A 20,000-nucleotide genomic window follows, 5' to 3' on the forward strand; every position below is an offset into this window, starting at 1 on the left:
GCCAGACTAGTGTTGTCTTTTTTCAGCCTTTCTTTCCTTCTTGTGTGGATAACGGTCACTGGAGTCTGTGGTCCTGCTGGAGTTGATCAGCAAACGCTGCTGTTGCTGTTCCTGTTCTGCATCCAGACAGTGCTGGTAGCTGAAAGGAAGTAATTTTATTTGCAATGCTGTGTTACCTAGGAGCTGTCTGCTTATGGGGTGATACCTCATATCTTGCTGTGCTGGAAAACATCCTTGTCCTGGAGAACTTTGTATAGGTAACTTATAAGACAAAATTTGCAAATAGTTGTTAGCAGTAATATCAGGTAGTACAGAAAGGGAAATGGTATGACTGGCAGTAGTTTCAGCATGCCAAAGGAACCCGATCGTTACCATTCCAATTTTTAATTCCCTCTAAGCTTGATTGTCTCCTTCAAACTCTTCTCTGCAATTTGAAATAAGATCGTGAACGTGTAGGTATTCTGGGAGATCTTCCAAGCACAGCAGGTAGGCTGGGGTATGTTTCCAACACTGTTGTGTCAGGCTCACTTAAGCCAGTGGTCTTGTAATGTGAAATTTGTGCACAGAATATGCATGTGCTGGGTTTTTCTTTAAAGCCTTAAATTAGCTGGACTTTAAAGTACTTTCAATTTACCAATAACTGATATTGAGTACCGTGAAGACAGAAGACTGTGAGCTTTAAGCTCCCTCTGGTGGCTGCACTTTACAGTCCAAAGCTCGCCTGTAGCACTTCTCTAATCACGACAGTTTTGAGAGTGTGAGTTCATAATATATAATTATTACTATTTTAATTAATATAGGAATATGATGTGCCTTATACCTTCCCAAAGTGCCACAGGTCTTCTGTAATCATACTTCAGAAAGCCAGAAGAGTTAAAGTAATGTGAAATAAGAGCTTTTTTCTAGTTACTGTAAGCATAAGGGACTAAAACAGCTTTAATTATTTCTTTTTTACAGTTGTGCAGCAATTTACTGCTGATCTTCCTAAAAGAGGTCTGTCCTTAAGTATTACAGAACACTGGAAACAGATAAACTTTGCATGAGAAACTCAAACTTTGTTAATGCAAAATTGACAACAAATAGCCCTGATTTGCTTTTCTTGCTCTAAGAATGTGCGTATGAATGACTCCAGATTTTGTCACTTGCACCCAAAGGATTTCTTCTGATGTTGCTGTAATTAGTGAGGTTTCACAAGATTGCAGAGCTGATCTGCAAGATCAGTAGTGCTGAAAGGGCAGTGTCACTTTTTTGGGGTGGGCAGGCTAGGTAATATAAGGGATAGTGCAAGGAGGTGACGGGGCCATGTGGGTGAGAGCAAGAAAGGAAGTGAGACTTCTCCTTTTGGTGGCAGAGGGTTACTAGAAGTAAGTCACTTGTCTTTGGGAAGCTTCATTCTTAGTTCTCATGAAACTTCATTGACCAAAGTTGTGTATTTCTTGAGCCTTCAGAGGATTCCCATGACGTTCAGAGGCCGTAGATTAAATGTACTCTAAATGGTAGATGGTGCTGAAAAAAAGCACCCTATGACACACATCCTGTGCTGTGCTGCCTTACGGTGAACCAGGCTGGAGGACTGATCCAGGTGCAAAAAATAAGCCTGCCTTTGGGATGCTTTTTCATGACCACTTCCTTGGTCTGGCCATCTGTGTGTTTGCACAAATGCTCACCCACACAAAGGGGAGAAGTGGGGGCCGTGTTTTGCATTTGGGTTTATATGCAACAGCACAGACTGAGGTGCGTGTCAGGCTGTGTTTTCATCCCTGGGCTCTTGATAACCTGCTCCAAATACTTACCTAGCGTTCAGCTCAGCAGGGCCTGTGGCACTGAATGTAGTTGGAGCCTGCCCAGAGAAGCACTGCCGCTCTGACTGCAGAAACCACCTCGGATGGGGACAGCTCCTGGTGACGGCTGGATGCGATATATGCAGCAGAGTTTGGGTTTTATCGTGCAAGCAGCACGTGCCTTAATTATGTGAGGCTTTTCTTTTTTAAGCAGAGCACGGGCTTGTGAAAGTACAGGGCATTTATTCTTCAGTGGGGAAAAAAAAAATGATGTGTAAGAAGGGGCACAGCTGCTCATTAGGATCCACTTAATCAGATGATCAGCAGTCTGCTTTCCTTTGCTTCATTTGGTCAGATTATTGAGAAAATGATTGAGGAGCATCAGTTTTAATCTGTGGATTTACTAGCTCATGTTTGAATCTTCCATTTTCTGTGTTTTGTCAAGGATGAAATAATAAAATCAGATTGAATGTATTTACTGGAAAATATTAATCTTAAATTTAATACCCTGGTCTTTATGCTAAGGTGTTCATGCTTTTATTCCAGGAGCAGCAGGTACAGATCAAAAAATGCAGCTCTTGTATGATCCTTGGATTGCCGGGGATAAGACTCAGATGGGGAGTTTAGAAGTTCAGCTAAAGTTCAGTAACGTACTCTAACATCTCAACCTGGCTTTGTACTTTTTATGCAAGGCCGTGCTCGTAGAGTCATTAAGGTTGGGAAAGACCTACAAAATCATCTGGTCCAACTGTCCCTGAACCGCCAATGTCACCCACTAAACCATGTCCCTAAGCACCATGTCCAACCTCTCCTTGAACACCCCCAGGGACGGTGACTCCACCACCTCCCTGGGCAACCCGTCCCAATGCCTGACTGCTCTTTCTGAGAAGAAATGTCTCCTCATTTCCAACCTAAACCTCCCCTGGCACAACTTGAGGCCGTTCCCTCTAGTCCCATCACTAGTCACCTGTGAGAAGAGGCTGACCCCCAGATCCCCACACCTTCCTTTCAGGTAGCTGGGGGGAACAATAGGGTTTTCCCTGAGCCGCCTCTTCTCCAGACTAAACAACCCCAGTTCCCTCAGCTGCTCCTCACAGGACTTGTGTTCCAGGCCCTTCACCAGCTTCGTAGCCCTTCTCTGGACATGCTCCAGCACCTCCATGTCCTTCTTGTAGTGAGGGGCCCAAAGCTGAACACAGCACTCGAGGTGCAGCCTCACCAGAGCAGAGTACAGGGGGACGATCACCTCCCTGGCCCTGCTGGCTACACTATTCCTGACACAAACCAGGATGCTGTTGGCCTTCTTGGCCACCTGGGCACACTGCCAGCTCATGGTGAGACGAGTATTGACCAACATCCTCGGATCCTTTCTATCAATGGAGCCTTAGTCTTTCTACCTGCGCATGTTCCTTTCTTAGAGGTGTATCAGTTCAGCTTACACTGCCTTGTGATATCAGTTCCCTGTAAGAGTATTTTTTTGCTATGTACTTGTTGAGATAAATCCCAAATATCCAACATTGGAGAATACTAATGGCAAAGGGGAAGAACAGCAAGGCTTTGTGAACAGCTGGTGTTGTCTGCAGGGTTGTTCTTACCTCGTGGGCTGGTGGGGGTCTCAGGATTGCTCAGTGTGGCAAGTCTGCTCTGGAGACTGTTAGCACTGTCATCAGTGCTCCATCCCATCTCATGGTAATCCAGGGTCCTGTGTGGTTTCGTGCTTTATTTGTAGGTGACTTTCACTTAGAGAAGCAATGTGGAGCTGGCTTCCAGCAGTAGTGGAGAAGCAGGAGTCATCTGGACAGCCAAGCTGCCCGTGATACAAGGCCACTGGGGGACCAGTGCGGCCATCCCCAAATGAGCTGACCTCTAGAATCTGAGCCCTTGCTCCATCTTTAAGATGTCAACTTTAATGTTAAACACTAGAGGGTAGTATGTTACTGCCAATATGTGATTTTAAAGCGTATCCATAGTCAAGATTCTTAATCCCTCGACTTTATTAGACATTCAAGTCTTTTTTTAAAAAAAGAAAGAGCTAAAGAAAAAATAGAACTTTGTTTCTGTGACTGTTTGCATGTTGACAACATAACTGATGTGCAATGATATTTTTGGTTTGGGAAAAAAAGGATTGGGTTGACAATCTTCTAAAGCATCATTCAGAACATAAAGTTATTTGCTTTCTGCCTGATGTCTTAATGGTCACACTTATGAGCACACACAGTGGTATAGAAGAAGAAGCTGTGACTAAGAAAGAACAGGTAGTTTTACCAAGTGATACTCGCTTTTGATATTTAACAAGGCAAATATTTCTAAGTTCATGACATGGCTCATATATTTACAATTGGGTTGTAGTGTAACTGCTTTTTAGTACCTGAGTAACTCTTTTCTCTTTCAGGCACCACCTTCCATGGTCAATAATGAACAACGCCAACATGCCGAACACATATTCTTATCGTTTCGGAAATCAAAATCACCATTTGCTGTTTGCAAGCATATTTTGGGTAAGTTTTAATAAATGCAGTTAAGCAGTTTCTCTAACTGGAACTATGTTCTTCTACGACTGGGAGTACGGACATTAGTTTTAATTTTGAGGAAGGGTGCTTTCTGTTTGCGTGGCATTTGTTTTTGTTTTCCCCCCCCAGATTTCATGTTTCATATATTTGTTTCAGTATAATAGTTACACAATGACTGTGCTTGGAAGGGATCTCAGGCTGGCTCTATGCTGGAAGCCTGGTCAACATTACATTCAGAACAGATTGTTAGGAGCTTTGTCCAGTTAGGGGCTTTTGCCATGCGGAACAGAGAAAACTGAAGAATTTAGTGATTTTTTTTTTATTTGTATTTTATTTTCTTTAAGGCTTGGACAAACGTCTCATTTAAAAGATTTGAAATGCGTATTGTTTTTAAGTATTGAAAGTAGATTTACAAGCAAGTAAGAAATGATTTTAAAATGTAAGCAAAGTAATTCAGATCTTTGTATTAGTAATACACTGTGTTTAAGCAGTACCTAAAAAAATTGATTTAAAAGTTACTCTCCTGGAAGAGCTTTAATCTGGCATTGCTGTTGAAAGGGATAGTACTGCTTTCAACATTCAGTGCCAGGTCCTGTTCACATGTTGCATCCTGTGTGGTGGCCACATGGTAAGCTGAATAATGTACTGGCAAATAAACAGGATGGCTTTAAGCAGATCAAAAAACTGTTCCAGGTTCGCTTTGCAAATGTTTTTACCCAAATGTGAGAAATCATGGCACAAGAATAGGAGGGATCAGGTTGTGAGATGGCATGGCTGCTTCTTTTGGCATTCGTTTTTGCTTAAAGTCTACTTGAAACTACAACTTAAATGTCTGCTGAGCTGCTAGATAGCATTAGCCAAAGATCAGTAATGGTAGAGGGTGAAGCCTCATGCTGCTCTAGGTTTTGTTTCTGGCAGCTCTGAAGTCAGTAAAGTATAACTTCATTTGGCAAAGTTATTAAACTGATGTAATAGATTAGCCTTTCCTCTATTACATGCTTATTGTAATACTGTCTAATCTGTGGAATTTGCAGAACTCTCTGTAGCAGGATTGCTTGATACTTCCCATTATACTATTGGTTGATACATCTGCTGCTGCCAGCTCTTGTACTGGTGATGAACTTTTCCATGGCAGGAATCTGTTTCAGGTTGAATGTCTTAGTTGCTGTTAGCAGCACAGCTTTTTTCAAAAATTATTTGGAAAAATTTCTGTCCACCTAATAGAAGCAACAGAATATTGATTCCAAGTTTTGTGGGATTGTATGTGTGGGGGAAGGAGAGGGGTAGGTAGGTGTCATCTTTTATCAAAAATTCCTGGAAAACCTGGAAATGTGTGGAAAAGAACACATGCAGCAGGGGGAAGCAACTTTCAATTTCAAAGATTTTGCCATGCGGAACAGAGAGATATTTAAGAATTTAGACATTTCTAATGGCTAAAATTATTATTTTCATACTTCATTCATTCCACAGTGTTTTTAAAGTTATTTCAAAATTTTCTGGATTAGAGAAGTATAGCTCACGAATATTAAAGTATTAATATTGCAGGCCTTCTACTATGTTTTTAAATTATGCTTTAATATATAGAGCAGGGTGTGGTTACTTTCCTACACCCACTCGCAAACCAAATTTTTTTCTACAAATGAGTTCAAGGTTTTAGGATATTACAGTAGTACTTTGTCTGGTCGTGAAGGCTGTAACGACACTGTTTGCTTTTAGTTAGGACAACTCACCCTTCCTCTCTTCCCCCCACCCCATTTTTTCCCCACCATTGATTTTTAAAGAATTTTAAGTAGGCAAAAGAACATATGTAAGTAACCTTGCTTGCAGAACATTTAGATCTCTAAGTGATGTATTTGTCACTACTTAGAAGTAATGGAAATTTATGAAATATTCCTAGCAATATTGTCTGTTCGAAGGGGGGATATATCTCTGCATCTGGTTGACAAAGAAAGGAACACAGTTTAGCATTATTAATGAAAAATGTCTGCAGCGATAGTTCTATTTTTTTCTTCTCAAATATAACTGGTTGGAAGGAATGTGAACTTGGTTTTAATGCCTTTTGAATGTCTAGAAATAAAACATCTTTGAACTGCTCATTTGCTATCACCATTGTGAAACCAGCGAGTTTCCAGATAGGGCAGTGTTTTCCTTGCAGTGGCTTCTCCAGTAGGCAGTTGAGATGCCGAGAACAGAAAGAACCTGGAACAGAAAGATTTTTCCCCAGACTTCTTGCTTCTTGAGTAAGTGTTCATACAGTGTGGACAGAAAGAACAGCTGATTGAAGGAATATGAGCAGGTAAGGATAGGTAGGAACCAGAAGGCAGATAGGGCTGGCTTTAAAAAAGAAACAGGAGAAAAGCGGTCAAGACAGAAACAGGAATGGAAGATAGAGAGCGATAATAACGTTGATGGTGTTCATGAAGAGTGTATGAGCCACACAGGGAGAGCAACTGAGATGATGAGCATAATGAAAAGGAGATGAGCCACCACTGCATGGTTTGTTTAGAAACCTATAGTTGAACCCACAAAGCATGAGGCTCTACGTTCTTCTGCTGTAAGCTTATAGCTGTTAAATGTACTGGCAAAGCTTGTCCTGTCTTTCTTTAGTAACTTCATGTAGAGGATAATGGTGCTTTGACTAGTTGTAAGCTTACACTGAGTGCTGGAGGTCTGTACTGTTAATGATTGCAGTTGTGCATCTGTGGTACTTGACGCAAAGAAGAAATTCCATCCTCTTTTATTTTTTTACTAGCATTCTCTTTTCGTATGGGCTTTGTACAGTTTGAAAAAAGAGACCCAGAAATCAGAAAGTGTCAGAATTAAAATTCCTGTGCAGGAATAATTTGGCTCATCTTTATGTATGTGATGGACATGCACATTAATCTTTTAATTAAGTGGTTACTTAGTTTTTCAAATTAAGCTTAGTAGATTTAAAGGTGGTTTGTTTTTAATTTAAGCATGTTTACCTGGGTAGGGTTTAGATTTGAAGCCTGATTAAATTACTTAAAAACATTCTAGCAAATTGGATGCTATCTTTGTATAGAACCTGCATATAAAGGAACACATATTATAGACTTGTGTGTGTATATTCAGTGGAACAAAGTTTGTTTTGTAGTTGTTTAAAGACCACCATCCCATGACTGAGGCTTTCTTCAGCAAACACGTTTTTTCTGGTCCTGGCAGGTTGCACACCATAGCCCAAACTCCATTTCTGGCTCTGGAATTTTATTTCACCTTTCATATTTTACGTTTTTGCCACCTTGTGGCTATGCTTTTTCTGAATGCTTTTTCTGTTTTCTACAGACTCAAACTGTTTTGAAACCGTCTAGTTAAATACTACCTCCTATTTCTAAGTTAAAAATTTTAAAAGCAAAGGATCAAAAAAATGCCCCCAAACCAAAACAAACAGGAAAAACCAACAAAGAAACCCCAACAAAACAGCCCTGTAGCTTTATATCATCATGTTATGAATTACATTCAAATTCTGGGGCTTCTCTTTAAATTGTAGTATAAACAGTCACCATTTTCCATAACATCTTTTTCTAGTTTCTTTAGCCTGCGTATGTACAAAGTAATCAGATATTCAAATAATAAGGGCTAATGATTTCTAAACTTCAGTAAGTTGTTATATTTTGACTACCTCAAGATAAACATGCAAGCTTAAACTTAGTGTAGAAAACCTTAAATACACCAGCCAGTAAAACTTTTGCTTTGGTAATTAAGCACAAATGCTACCTTTAGGTGTGAGTTACTTCTTATTGCCATCCATAAAATGCATGTAATTCTATGTACCGTTGCTTCCAAAGGCAAGCACTCGAATGATAGAGGACTCTTCGTTTTGGCATAGCTGACAATTTAATCATATTTTAATGTACTGTGACTAAATCTGTCATCTATATTTTTTGTTCCACAGTTGTGTTAGTGGCCTCGTTCTTGATCTTGGGCCCCGTCTCCTGGTATAGCCAGCTTTTCTTCCCCCAAGTCTCTTACTCAACTGGGTTACTGATTATTTTTTTCCTCTTTTAAAGTATACATTCTTTGTTTTCATAGTAACAAAATTATATTTAATAATTATTTAATAGTAAAGTCCATTATTTTTTTGTTAGAAATATGTAGAAGGTAAATACGTCTGTCTTTCGATACTCAAACTGCCTTTGTTTTTCCCCACAGAAACTAGTAAAGTGGATTATGTTCTTTTTCAAGCTGCTACAGCGATAATGGAAGCAGTTGTAAGAGAATGGATTCTGTTGGAAAAAACTAGCATCGAATCATTGCGAACATTCCTTCTAACTTATGTCTTACAAAGGCCTAAGTAAGTATAAGGAAAAATGCTGCTGAACATGTAGAACTCTGCATAGCCTTGTTATCTTTGTGTTTCCAAGGATAGTGGTGGAAGACCAATAAAACAGTAATTTTTCTTCCAATTTCTTAACACTTAGTTGACTTCCATAGAGTTGTCAGCTTGCCTTGATGTATTCATACACAAGGTTTGAAAAAGAATTACATTTAAAACTTTGAGCATTGATTTCCAAAATTGTTTTCAAATCTATTTTTGCAATGTTGTTTACAGCCTTCAAAAGTACGTTCGGGAGCAGATTCTATTAGCAGTAGCGGTGATAGTGAAACGGGGATCATTAGACAAGTCTATCGACTGCAAAAGCATTTTTCATGAAGTCAGCCAGTTGATCAGCAGCGGTAACCCCACTGTGGTAAGTTTCTGTCCCTCTCCTCCCCCTTCAAAACTTAAGCAATCTATATCAGTATAGAAGTTGTGTACTTAGTGATTATAAAATCTACTTTTCTTATATAAAAATGAGAATTAGTAATAGCTATTCAATTTGTTTGATAACCATTAGAATTGGATAGAGCTAGTTGATAGCTATTCAAGCAATCATTTACTAAATCTGAGATTTCTGAATAAAAATGTCTTGGGACTAGTAGTAGTATGTGCAATTCTTTGGTAGACACTATACCATGTTTTTTAGGGACTAGGCTTCTCTGAATAGTCACTTTACCTGCCATTAATATGATAGTTTTTTTTTGTTGTCGTTTGTTTCAGTGGGTTTCTTTAACAGCTTGATCTGAAATGGATTTTCCATTAGCTGGCAGGTTCGTGGCACTGTCCTGTTTCCATCTGTGCAGTGCTGCACCCTCCTGTGGCTCAGCTGTCGCAATAGGCTACCAGGAGGCGGGTAGGTGGAGAGAAAGGGGCGTGAGGAAGGAAAACAGGGAATGGAAATACAAAACTTATTCTAGATTTAATGTCATACTACTGGGGTAAGTGTTACCTTCCACACTGAGCTCAAAGTGGAAACAAGGTGTCCAATATCTATCTGTGCATTTAGTGAAATTCCGTTTGCTATGCCAGGAGATATGTTTAGAATAGGTCATAATAGAGGCATGTAACTAGAGATTAAAGAGGTGATTTTTCTTCTACCAATTGCAAATCAAAGATTATGTAGATCTGTGATGAAATCTTTAACTGAAGCTTTTCTCAGAAAAGTCAGACCTTGAAGGAGTTGACTCTTGTGCGTTTGGAGCAGCAGTTACGCTAGTTGTGAGCAGCAAATGTTTAACTCTGAAAAATTTGATCAAAGTGTACTACAAGTAATGCAGCTCATGTCATGGTCCTAAAAATAGTGTGTCACCTCTGAGCACAGCCGATATCCCTCCAGGGTATGGAAATTTCTGTTACGTTTTTAAACCTGACTTTCGCTGTTACTTACCTTAATGAGAATATTTCAGCCTTTTGATTGTGTGTAATTTGGATAGAAATGGGCATTTGTTTAGAAGAACAATGCTTAGTTCGTGCTTTCTTCCAGGGAACGTAGTTTTATTTTTTAAATGGAGTTACAATGGAGGATTTCAAAAGCTCTTTGCGTGCCTCTGTGTGTGCTTATGTAGCTTATATGATCTTTCCAAAAGATACAAGTAGGGAGTAAATCAAAACTTTGGATGTTCACAGAGAAGTCGTCTCTGAGTTAACTTGCACAGTGCTGCTTCTGGAGTTGTATTCTGCGTATGCATTAATGTACAGGCACGCTGCGCTGAGCACGGCATGCAGCACGCTGAGACTGCCAGCTGGAAGTATATCGCCACAGGCTCGCCACAGAGCGCAGGGGGCATCACAGTTGAGCTCCAGCTGGGGGAAGGGGCAGGATTTTACTCTCCTCTTCTCCAAGTGCCACTTGCTGCCACCGTACGGAGACGAAGTTTCCCCTTACCCACCCCTTTCACAAACAACACTTTCTCCATAGTTTTTCCGAAGTATTTGTGCTCAAGTTTTAGGAAGGATATTAAAAATGTCTCGATTATAGAATATCTTCTCTTACAGTATGCTAGAAAAAATGACACGTGATGCTGTTGGAACACGTTTTCCATAAAGCACAGTACGTTTTGACAGGCTGGTAGTAAACATGTGCTCCCATGTACTTCAGGGGGCTTTATGTTGTAAAATACTATATTTTGTATAGTAATAAAGATTTGTTCTTACAAATGGTTTTGTCTTCCGAGACTTCGCTGCAAGAGAATCCCTAGTGCTGGCACAGTTTCAGGTGACCCAAGACTTGGTGTGTTTAAGACACAATAAGAAGCAGTAGTAATATTGTGTGGTTTAGCCCAGTACCTATTACAGCTAAACTCTGAGTTCAGGGTATGCCTTTGTATAAAGATGTAATAAATTTAAAAGGTAATAAATTACATGTCCACTTAACTTTTCAAATATGGGTGGGTGTTTTTATCAGCATCCCTGTGGTGTTTTGCTATGCCCCTTAGGCTCTGTGTGGAGCTGCAGTGGTGCGGTTGTGTTGGTGTGACATGGAGTCCGCAGTAAGAGTGCCTCAGGATATGGTATGAAGCTGAGGTGGTGGTACTGCTTTCAAGGTCCAGGGTACACTGTCGGGCCAGTGATTTGGAGATGTACCACCATGGACATTTCTGCACTCTACTGGATATGTTTATATTGTTTATTGACAAAAATAGGCCACCACCCCAGTCAGGGAGGCAGATAGGACGGGGTATGGGTGTTGGGAGAGATCAGTGGATGTTTTCCAGCCTTCAGTACCTCCCTTTGTCTTGGTTCTTTCAACGTCTTTTACTCATGTCCTTGCTGTGATGTGCTGTGCGCTTTTGCCTCCAGCGTTATGCTCTCAAGTTTCTGGAGCCTGTCACACCTTTGTGACTCCCAGTTCTCTCTCTGGCCTCCTCACCCATTTCTGCATCCTTCCCAGACTTCTGCTCCCCACTTTCTTCTGATCTACTGCCCACTTATTTGCATCTTCCCCCCCTGAGGTTCAGTCCAGCAGCTGCAGAAATAACGCGGGGTCAGCAGCAGGTCATTTTGTGCTTGGAAGTGTTCAAAGCTTTCAGGTATGGCTCTTAGCCATTGACGGTGGCTTTCTACAGGTGACCCTACAGCTGAATCAGTCTTATTGGGGTAACAAGGAAAGACTGGATGGGAAACTGTTGAAAAAAGAGGATGTGTTTTGTCACTACAGCAGGGAAAAGAAAACACTTTTCGGTCTATTCAGAAAAGGAACGTAAAGAACTTGGGGCTAAATGTGAAGGAAAGGGGTGGCTTAAGCTGAAGACGTAGTTACTTAACTTACATAGCAGTTGGGAACTGAGAGAGTCCTTTTTTAAAAAAGCAAAATGGTCTCTTGCCTGCTTCCTGCTTGTTTTCTCATCTGTGTGGGCTGTGAAGCTACCTGCTCCTTCTTTATTTTATAAGCATGAAGTAGGTACTTAATCTTTTCCACTCCCAGCAAATATCTGTCCGGTTCCTGTCAGACACCTGTACTAGTTCCCTAACCTTTGGGGACTTTTCAGTAGCATGTTGACAGGGTCAAGTCCTGAATGTAGGTGTAAAGACAGCAGTGAATGCAGATTCTACTGTCATCTGTGTTTGGGTCCTTTTTCTTCCCAAGTATTGGTTAAAAATATCTTCAGAAATCGATGTGTTTTCAGGATGGAACTTGAAGGCACGTTGAATAATGTCGCAAACTGATGTGTGAGCAAGACTGTTGAGAATGAAAAACTGAAAGAGATCAGAAGGAACAGAAGGAGAGGAACAGTGATGAGAGGAAGAAAGTGGGCAGGAGATTAAAAAGCTGGCTTTAGTATCCAGTAATCTGTTAACAGTGGAACGCTATGTACTTGTTAAGAAAATAACAGGGTGTTAAGGAGAGGCAATACTACAGGGATAGGAAGGATGTGTGGTTAGAGCCAGGGTTTGGACCTGGAGCATTGGCTCCTGCTGTTGTTTCTCCACAGTACAGACCTTTATGGGTCCTATGGAAGAGACCTCTGTCTGAGAAGGGAAAGCGGAGTACAGAGGATCTGTCTGCCTGCTAATTTATAAACAACTTTAGGTAGTAAACCTCTGGGGCGGTGAGGATTAGCTTTGGAGTTTCTATTTCTGTTCTTTCTTGGCTCTTCCTAGAGCATCCACACAAGCAACCCTGCTCAAGGACAGGCTGTAAGCTCCCTCCAATAGCAATTTCAACATCTCTTTTCAAAGTCTTCATCTCTGGGGGACAGAGTTTCTGGCAGTAGGCACAGTGTCACGAGCCAATCTGAAAATGCTAAATACATGTTTTCTGTCACTGATTTTGACGAACTGTGTGGGCCAAGTTCTTCTCAACTATAAATACCTTCAGTTTCTTGGCCTTTTCTATTTGTGTTAGAATATTGTGCTTTTGCATAGCTGAAGGATTGATTTAGTTTGTTCTTCATTCCTGCCAGAAGGACAGGAATCCTGGCAGCTAAGGTAATCCATTCCCAGGAGCAGGAACCAGTCTGCATGCAAACACAATCAGATGGACTTTGTCTGCACTAGGATGTGGATTCTTCCAGAACACGGGTAGGCGGATGCAGACATGGTCCAACAGCTGCAGACCTGACACAGGACTGGGAAGCCTCAGAAGCAGTGTTTTTTGGATCTACAAAGCATACAGTAGGATGAATCCTACTATATAGTTCCATATCTGAACCCTTATGTTTTCTGTATATGAAAAAGTTGTCAAGACTTGCTGGAAGAACTCTGCGGTCCTAACAGTTGCTTCTATCTTAAAATTTACAAATATGTTAGTCTGTTTCCTGATATTCGAAGTTGGGCTAGAGAAGAGATGGAGATGTTCCAGGTTACCAAAAACTGAATGGGAATGTGATGTGGATCTCATGTGAAGAATGGGAAATATGAACAATCAGAACTCTGGACATTTATCTTCATTGAAGTATATGGCTTTCCCTTCGAGGCTCAGAAAGTTGGAGTCATTCAGCCTAGAGAAGAGAAGGTTCTGGGGAGGCCTTATAGTGGCCTTCTAGTATATGAAGGGGGCCTACAAAGAAGATTTAGAGGAAAGGTTGGACATGGTTTAGTGGGTGATACTGGTGGTAGGGGGATGTTTGGACCAGATGATCTTGGAGGTCTTTTCCAGCCTTAATGATTCTGTGATTCTGTGACTTTTTGTCAGGGAGCGGAGTGATAGGACAAGGAGTAGCAGTTTTAATCTAAAAAAAGGTAGGTTTAGATTAGATAGAAGGAAGAAATTCTTAACCAGGAGGGTGGTGAGGCCCTGGCACAGGCTGCCCAGAGAAGCTGTGGATGCCCCATCCCTGGAGATGTTCAAGGCCAGGCTGGATGGGGCTTTGGGCAACCTGGGCTGGTGGGAGGTGTCCCTGCCCATGGCACGGGGTTGGAATTAGATGGTCTTTAAGGTCCCTTCCAGCCCAAACATTCTGTGGTTCTGTGCAACTAATCTGTCAATAATAATGGATGACTAGATGACTAGTTACGTTAAAGTAGCATTTATGGGCCATATTTCTGTTCTTTAAGAGGAATTTTACTCTGATCCCTGTCTAGCTGTTGCTGTCTAATGTGGTAGGGTAAGAGTTGGAGAGGCTCTCTCGACTTTTACATTTCGAGAATTTTGACAAAACCTTTTATGTTATTTCCCCCTCACACACATGCCTTGTCTCTACCCTCAGCTATATGTTCTGGTCCAAAAAAATGACTACCTTTTCCTGTGCACCTTACTGCCCTTGAAACATACTGAGTTTAAAAAACAGATGGTAAATGAGGATATTTAAGCTGTTTCCTTCATTTTCACAAGTGGCCTATAAAGGCCTAAGCTCGGGTGTTAAAAATAGTTTGGGGAATTCTAGGGATCCAAAAACTACTCCAAGTGCAAGGTTGAAACTGCAAAAGAAGTTTAAAATACAAGTATTTTTCAATGTTTGTATTAACCAGGGTGCTTTTTAAAGCTTTCAGATTTCTGTTTTGAAAGAAAGCCTATTTTGTCAGAGATAAAATACAGTACTCCAGCTTAGTTGCTTAATAACTTGAATATTACAAATTCACAGCTCCCAGTATTATCATTTACAATAGGGCTACGGTTTCAAAGACAGGGTTGGAAAGTGAGGAGCCATGATCCAGAGGAGAGCTGTGTGCTCCCTGTTCTGTGTATGGTTTCCAAGGCTCTATTTCCTCAATTTGGCCATCTCATGAGATGTGCAGATGTGGAGGCCCTTGGATGTAGATTCAGTGGTAAGGAAGAAACAATACCTTTCCATGTGTTTTAACTATATATTTATTTCTTTTAGTACTGTGGTGACATGCAAATAAGCAGGCTTCAGGAGAAGAGCCTCTTTAAGAAGCTTATTGACCCTGTCTGCTTGGCCTTTATTGCCTCTCAGGGGTACTACCTTTCTGAAGACATACATAGGCAGACAGTTTATTACTGAACGTAAAAACAACCAGGTTTCTCCCTCCTAGCCCTTTTTCTTTTTTTAAAAAGCAGATCTGCTCTGGAGCACAGCCATGTAGCACAGGTCATTTGGCACATCTTGACAGTATGGCAGGCACAGGGGGCCAAGGCCAGGAATGAGTACTGGGAAAAGTAGAGAGAGAACGGACTCCTGCCTGCCAAAGAGCACTTGCCAGGAGCATGACTTGCCAAAACTAAATATACATCATCCTCTAATTCTAACGCTGGGTTATACTGATGGCAAGCCGCATGGTTACTCTTACTATTTGATATTTTGAATTTAATTGAGGGTCTTGGATTTGTTCATGCAACTACCGTAGGAGAGAAGATCCAGCTGGTGCTTTTCAGACAAGAACCTGGAGGAAGGATATGTTACCTCTAGATAAATGGCTTTCAGACCTTCACTTTTTTTTTTACAAGGTTACTTTTTTCCCACCTCCTGGTTTCTGCTTCAAATCGTCTGTCTCCAGAAAGGACATTTTGCACCCCAAGCTTGAGCAAACTCAGCCTGGACCGACCTCTTCAGCAATCATTAGGAGCTGCTACTTTCCTTCTCCCTTTGGCCAAAGTGCTCATATTTCACATGCCACAAGATCATCTTCCTGTGGCCCCCAGTGATTTGCAGGGGAATTGGTTTCCTCTTTCTCGGCTTAGTTTTGGGGGTTGCCTTGCATGGTTAGTCCAGGTTTCCCCCAAGAAGCAGAAGCGTGGTCTCACTGCCTGTGCTGCTGTAGGCACGGCACATTAACCCAGAGCCGCTCATCTGTCGTGGTGGAGAAGGAGTGGGGAGGAAAGGGGTGCTCTGCCCAGCCAGTCTGTTACTGCTGACAGCACAAATCTGCAGCTGTGGGTCCTATTCCTATCGTCCAGTCCCTGCTCCACAGCTTCTTTTTCCACCAGTTGGCTCATTTGGGAAGGATAAAATAGATGAAGTCCAGTGGGTTCTTCTGGTGCTTGCCTATATTCAGAATATATTCCATTGGTTTGCTGTTTGTTTGGGAGCTACTACTTCAGCTCTTCTTCAGCTCCTAGTGTGTCAGTTGTTGGCTTTTTTTTTTTTAATTTCCCTGTTGCAGTCCTGTTACGTGTTGAAAATCTGGAGTGTCCCCAGTTACTCTGTGCACATAATGGTATTTCTTTTGGTCTTGTCGCCATCCTGTTAACTGTTACCTTTGCATTTGGAGATGCAGCTTATGTTTTGGGGATTTATATTCTCTGAAAATGTTAGGATATACAGCTGCGCTTGTTCAGGGAACTTAGGGAAGAAGCCTATTACCTCCTTTATAAAGGAAGCCTTGCTTTAAACAATTTCTTTGGTAAAACTGCTTTTTATGTATTCTCACCACAGAATTCTATCACCTAGAAACAGCACAGCAAATTTTGCCTCTGAGTAGATCTACTGTCCTACTCTTCCTGCTTTCACACAAGTTAAAACTAGCTGATTTAAGGATGTTGTTAAACGCTTCTTGGTGTTTCCCTTTGGTTTCAGTAAGTTTATGTTAAAAGAATTGAGACAAAGTCCTATAAGTACACATTCAGGCAGGCAATGATTTAATGTAACAGAGTAGATCTTATTTGCTCTGCAAATAAGTGAGATCTGTCGTCTTTTAAATATATTTGCTCCCTTTTTCTGTAGGTATGAATGACATTGCATAGCATGTGGGAATGTGGCGCAGTTGCTCGATAGCTCATTTTATTGTAGAGAAATGAATGATCAAATCAAGCCTCTTGACAGCCTGAATTTCAGAACAGGGGAAACATTTTTGGTGGTGTAGTTTTCTGCTTTGTCTGTTGGCTTTTCTGCCTCGGAGCTGGTGTACCACATGTCCATTTTTTCCTAAGCCACATTTGAACTCTTCTTCCTTTCAGATGCTTTGTAACCTAACTACCCTCAAATGAAGCAGTTCACTTATTCCATGGGCAGTCCAGGCACAAGTGTGAAATCCCTTCAAACATTATGGCTTTAACTTTTGTTATAGGGGACATTCCACTTGCAGGAATAAGTTGCATTTTCCTAATGCATCTGAGTTTTATGAACTATGAATAAATGTTTGCTGTTAAAATGGTGCATGGCCCTCCTGTAGTGTCTGCGTTTTATTTAAAAAGAAACCCACTAAAACGATGTCACTACTGGGTGTCTGATTGCCAAGTTAATCTCTTATCACAAGTCCCATTGATCTTCTGTTTGAGCAGCTGAGAGTCTATTTTATGTATAGCGATCTTTCATAAAGTTTATTCCTGGTAATAAAGCTAACTGGGGAGAGTGCCAAGCTATTCTCAGAGGCAGTCCGCTCTCAACAAGAGAGGTATTTTATTTTGTTAGATGGGGTTATTGTTTGGGCATGTACTTGTGGCAGAACTAGTGAAATCGCTAGCAAGTGAGTCAAGCCATGTTCAGAGGTGTACTCTTACTGGTATGAAGTTAATGGCATTACTGGGCAATAGACACTCAGAGCTGACTTTTAATATGATGCCCGGCATCACGTGCATTTTCTACTTATTACTGTATGGTATTATTAAATTGGATTGTTCATCTCTTCAGTGGCATGGCAGAAAACCTTTAAAAAATTTAATACTTCACATGTGTTAAGAGTATTCAGTTTCATTATGTTAAAGGAAGCGATTTTATTTCACGGAGCACAACTGTGTTTCTATGAATTTGTGTCGCTTTTCAGGTTTTTGAAATCTTTCTTCTAATACCATAGCAAATTGTGTTGAGATTTTTTGTCTTCATGCCAAATGTGTACGTACCAAATGTGTAAATTCGAAAAATGTATTTCAAAATTTTACTTACTAACCTATAGTGAAATTACTCTTCGCAAAGAGTAATTTCAGTCCCTCGGCTCTTGCCTGTAAACTGTGTAAACTTTCTTCCTTCTAGAAAGCCTGTGTCCGGCAGTCTCCTCTGCCTGTTGTTGAGGTAGATTTTAAATTTTAGGCCACAACCTTTCCTCTGGCCTGCTGCTGCTGCTCTGGTGACCTGGGTATCCGGGCACGCTTACAGCTCCTCACAGGTGAAAGGGGCAGGGGCAGGTAGCGACACAAGGGCACACGTGTGCCCCTCATGCCCACAGCACCCTTGGGATGAGGCAGGATTTGCACGCCAGGAAGCAAAATACCACGGGGAAGGAGATGGTGGGGTGCTGGGAATGCAGCGGGAGGGAGAAGTTTTGGGGAGGGAAGGAGGATGGAGGGCTGCAGTGTGTCCTGGTGTTTGCTGTGAGCGAGGCTGCTGGAAGGAATAAAGTGTGAAGATCTCCAGTAACGTGCTGCTTTTCCTCCTTCCGTGCTCAGAGCAGTTACCGAGGTCAGAACTACCTGAAATACCTGTTGCTGAAATCAGTGGTCACGTCTCCAACTTTTGCAATGGGCTCGAAGCAGGATCCCTCAGAAACAGCTTTTTTTTTTTTTGTAGTTTAAGGAGCCACTGCTCTTTACGTCTTTGAGGAGCTTTCTTCATCATGAATCCTAAAATTTATCCTTCCTTTTAAATTTCTCCTTGAAACCAGGAGGAAAGCCTAAAAAACATCCAGGATGCCATTTTTTCGATGCTTTAACATGTTACTACTTGAACAGAAAGGCTACGTGGTTACATACTGTATAAACAACAGAGAGAATGAAAGGAGAAGATGTCAATTTCAGCTGATACTAAATATTTCTAGTCACAGTGGGAACACATAATTTTTCCATTTGCTCCTTATCTGTCATTCTAACCCACTTATTTTTCTAGTAATTGGCAACCAGCCGCCAGGGATGGGTGGTCTGCATCACTGCCCTGCTTGTCCCGTGCTGCTCCGAATGGCAGCGTGCTGAGGAGGTCTCCACACGGTGAAGCAGTTTTAGCAGCACAACCACTGATACCGGGTGGTAATCGTGGAGCATCAAACTCTGGGGATCTGTGATTACAACTAGTGGTGTCCTTACTTTTCAGCTCTGAGACATAGTGATGTATCAGTGCGTTTGTAATTCAAGTATAAACTCAAGTCTGTATTAAAGTATTTAGAGAGCCTTGTGAGATGTCTGCATCTCCTGGCGCAGAATGGAACTGGGCAGTATTCTCTGGAAACTTATGCATTATTCCTTTAAAAACATGTATTCTTATCTGAAGTGTTGTTCTAGAGCTTAACTTCACTGTTTTTCTTTCTCTTTTTGGGGGGAGTGGAGAGGATGGGTTGTATTTTTGTTTGGTTGTTTTTTTTTTTATCAGATTAATTCTTTTCATATGGAACTCTTAATGTTGGACTTGAAACTCAGTGTTAGCCTAAATTTTTATATCAGCTCAAATCTGGACTTCCTGCAAATTTAAATAATAGTTTGTTGCAGAAATAGCTTACATGGAAATTTGGAAATAAAATACTGAAGTGTTCGAGCTAGTTAGGAGTACTCTGAATCTTGTATAGAACTGACAAAATTGCATTTCTGCTGGAGCAAATTAAAGTGTGGTGCTTTTCACTGGCAAACTGTTGCTTTTATCATGAGTGACTAGATGAGAAATAGTCTACTTGAAATAGCCTTCTTGAAATAAATAGTTATTTCCTTAAAATGGGAAAATTTAGATTTAGCAACTGATCAGCAATATGCTGGCCTGCTGTACAGCTTTATTATGTAGTAGAAAAGAACACCCATATGTTATCAGGAAGCTGCTATGTTTGATCTGTCTGGGACTTATTTAGCAAGTAAGAATGTTAATTTAGTGTATACTAGCTAAGATAACTAGTTGTCTGGGGGGTCAAGGTACTGACTTCAGAGGCATTTCTGAACAAAGATGTTGCAGTTGGTGGGTGGATGGCACTGGTCTCAGCTGTTGTATGAGCTTGCATAAATAGTATCATCTCCACTTTAATCTTTCGGGTGTTCAGAGGTAGTGTGCATATTTCTGTTTAACCCCTGGACACTTGCTGGCATGCATGACCCTTTAACAATTCCTATCCCTCTGTCCATCC

The 20,000-nt window shown here is 41.1% G+C and overlaps 1 protein-coding gene across 2 annotated transcripts in view; it reads left to right on the forward strand.

Moving 5' to 3' along the window:
* XPO4 (exportin 4) overlaps positions 1–20,000 on the forward strand; it is an 81,650-nt gene that overhangs the window by 18,163 nt on the left and 43,487 nt on the right. For both annotated transcript variants that reach the window (XM_080583687.1, XM_080583688.1), the window contains exons 2-4: positions 4,174–4,279; positions 8,462–8,603; positions 8,862–9,000. In XM_080583687.1, the coding sequence (XP_080439813.1) occupies positions 4,174–4,279; positions 8,462–8,603; positions 8,862–9,000 (387 nt within the window). The remainder of the gene's footprint in view (positions 1–4,173; positions 4,280–8,461; positions 8,604–8,861; positions 9,001–20,000) is intronic.

This window comes from Anser brachyrhynchus, assembly GCF_964034855.1.
Source record: "Anser brachyrhynchus genome assembly, chromosome: 1".
In the NCBI taxonomy this organism is placed as follows: domain Eukaryota; kingdom Metazoa; phylum Chordata; class Aves; order Anseriformes; family Anatidae; genus Anser; species Anser brachyrhynchus.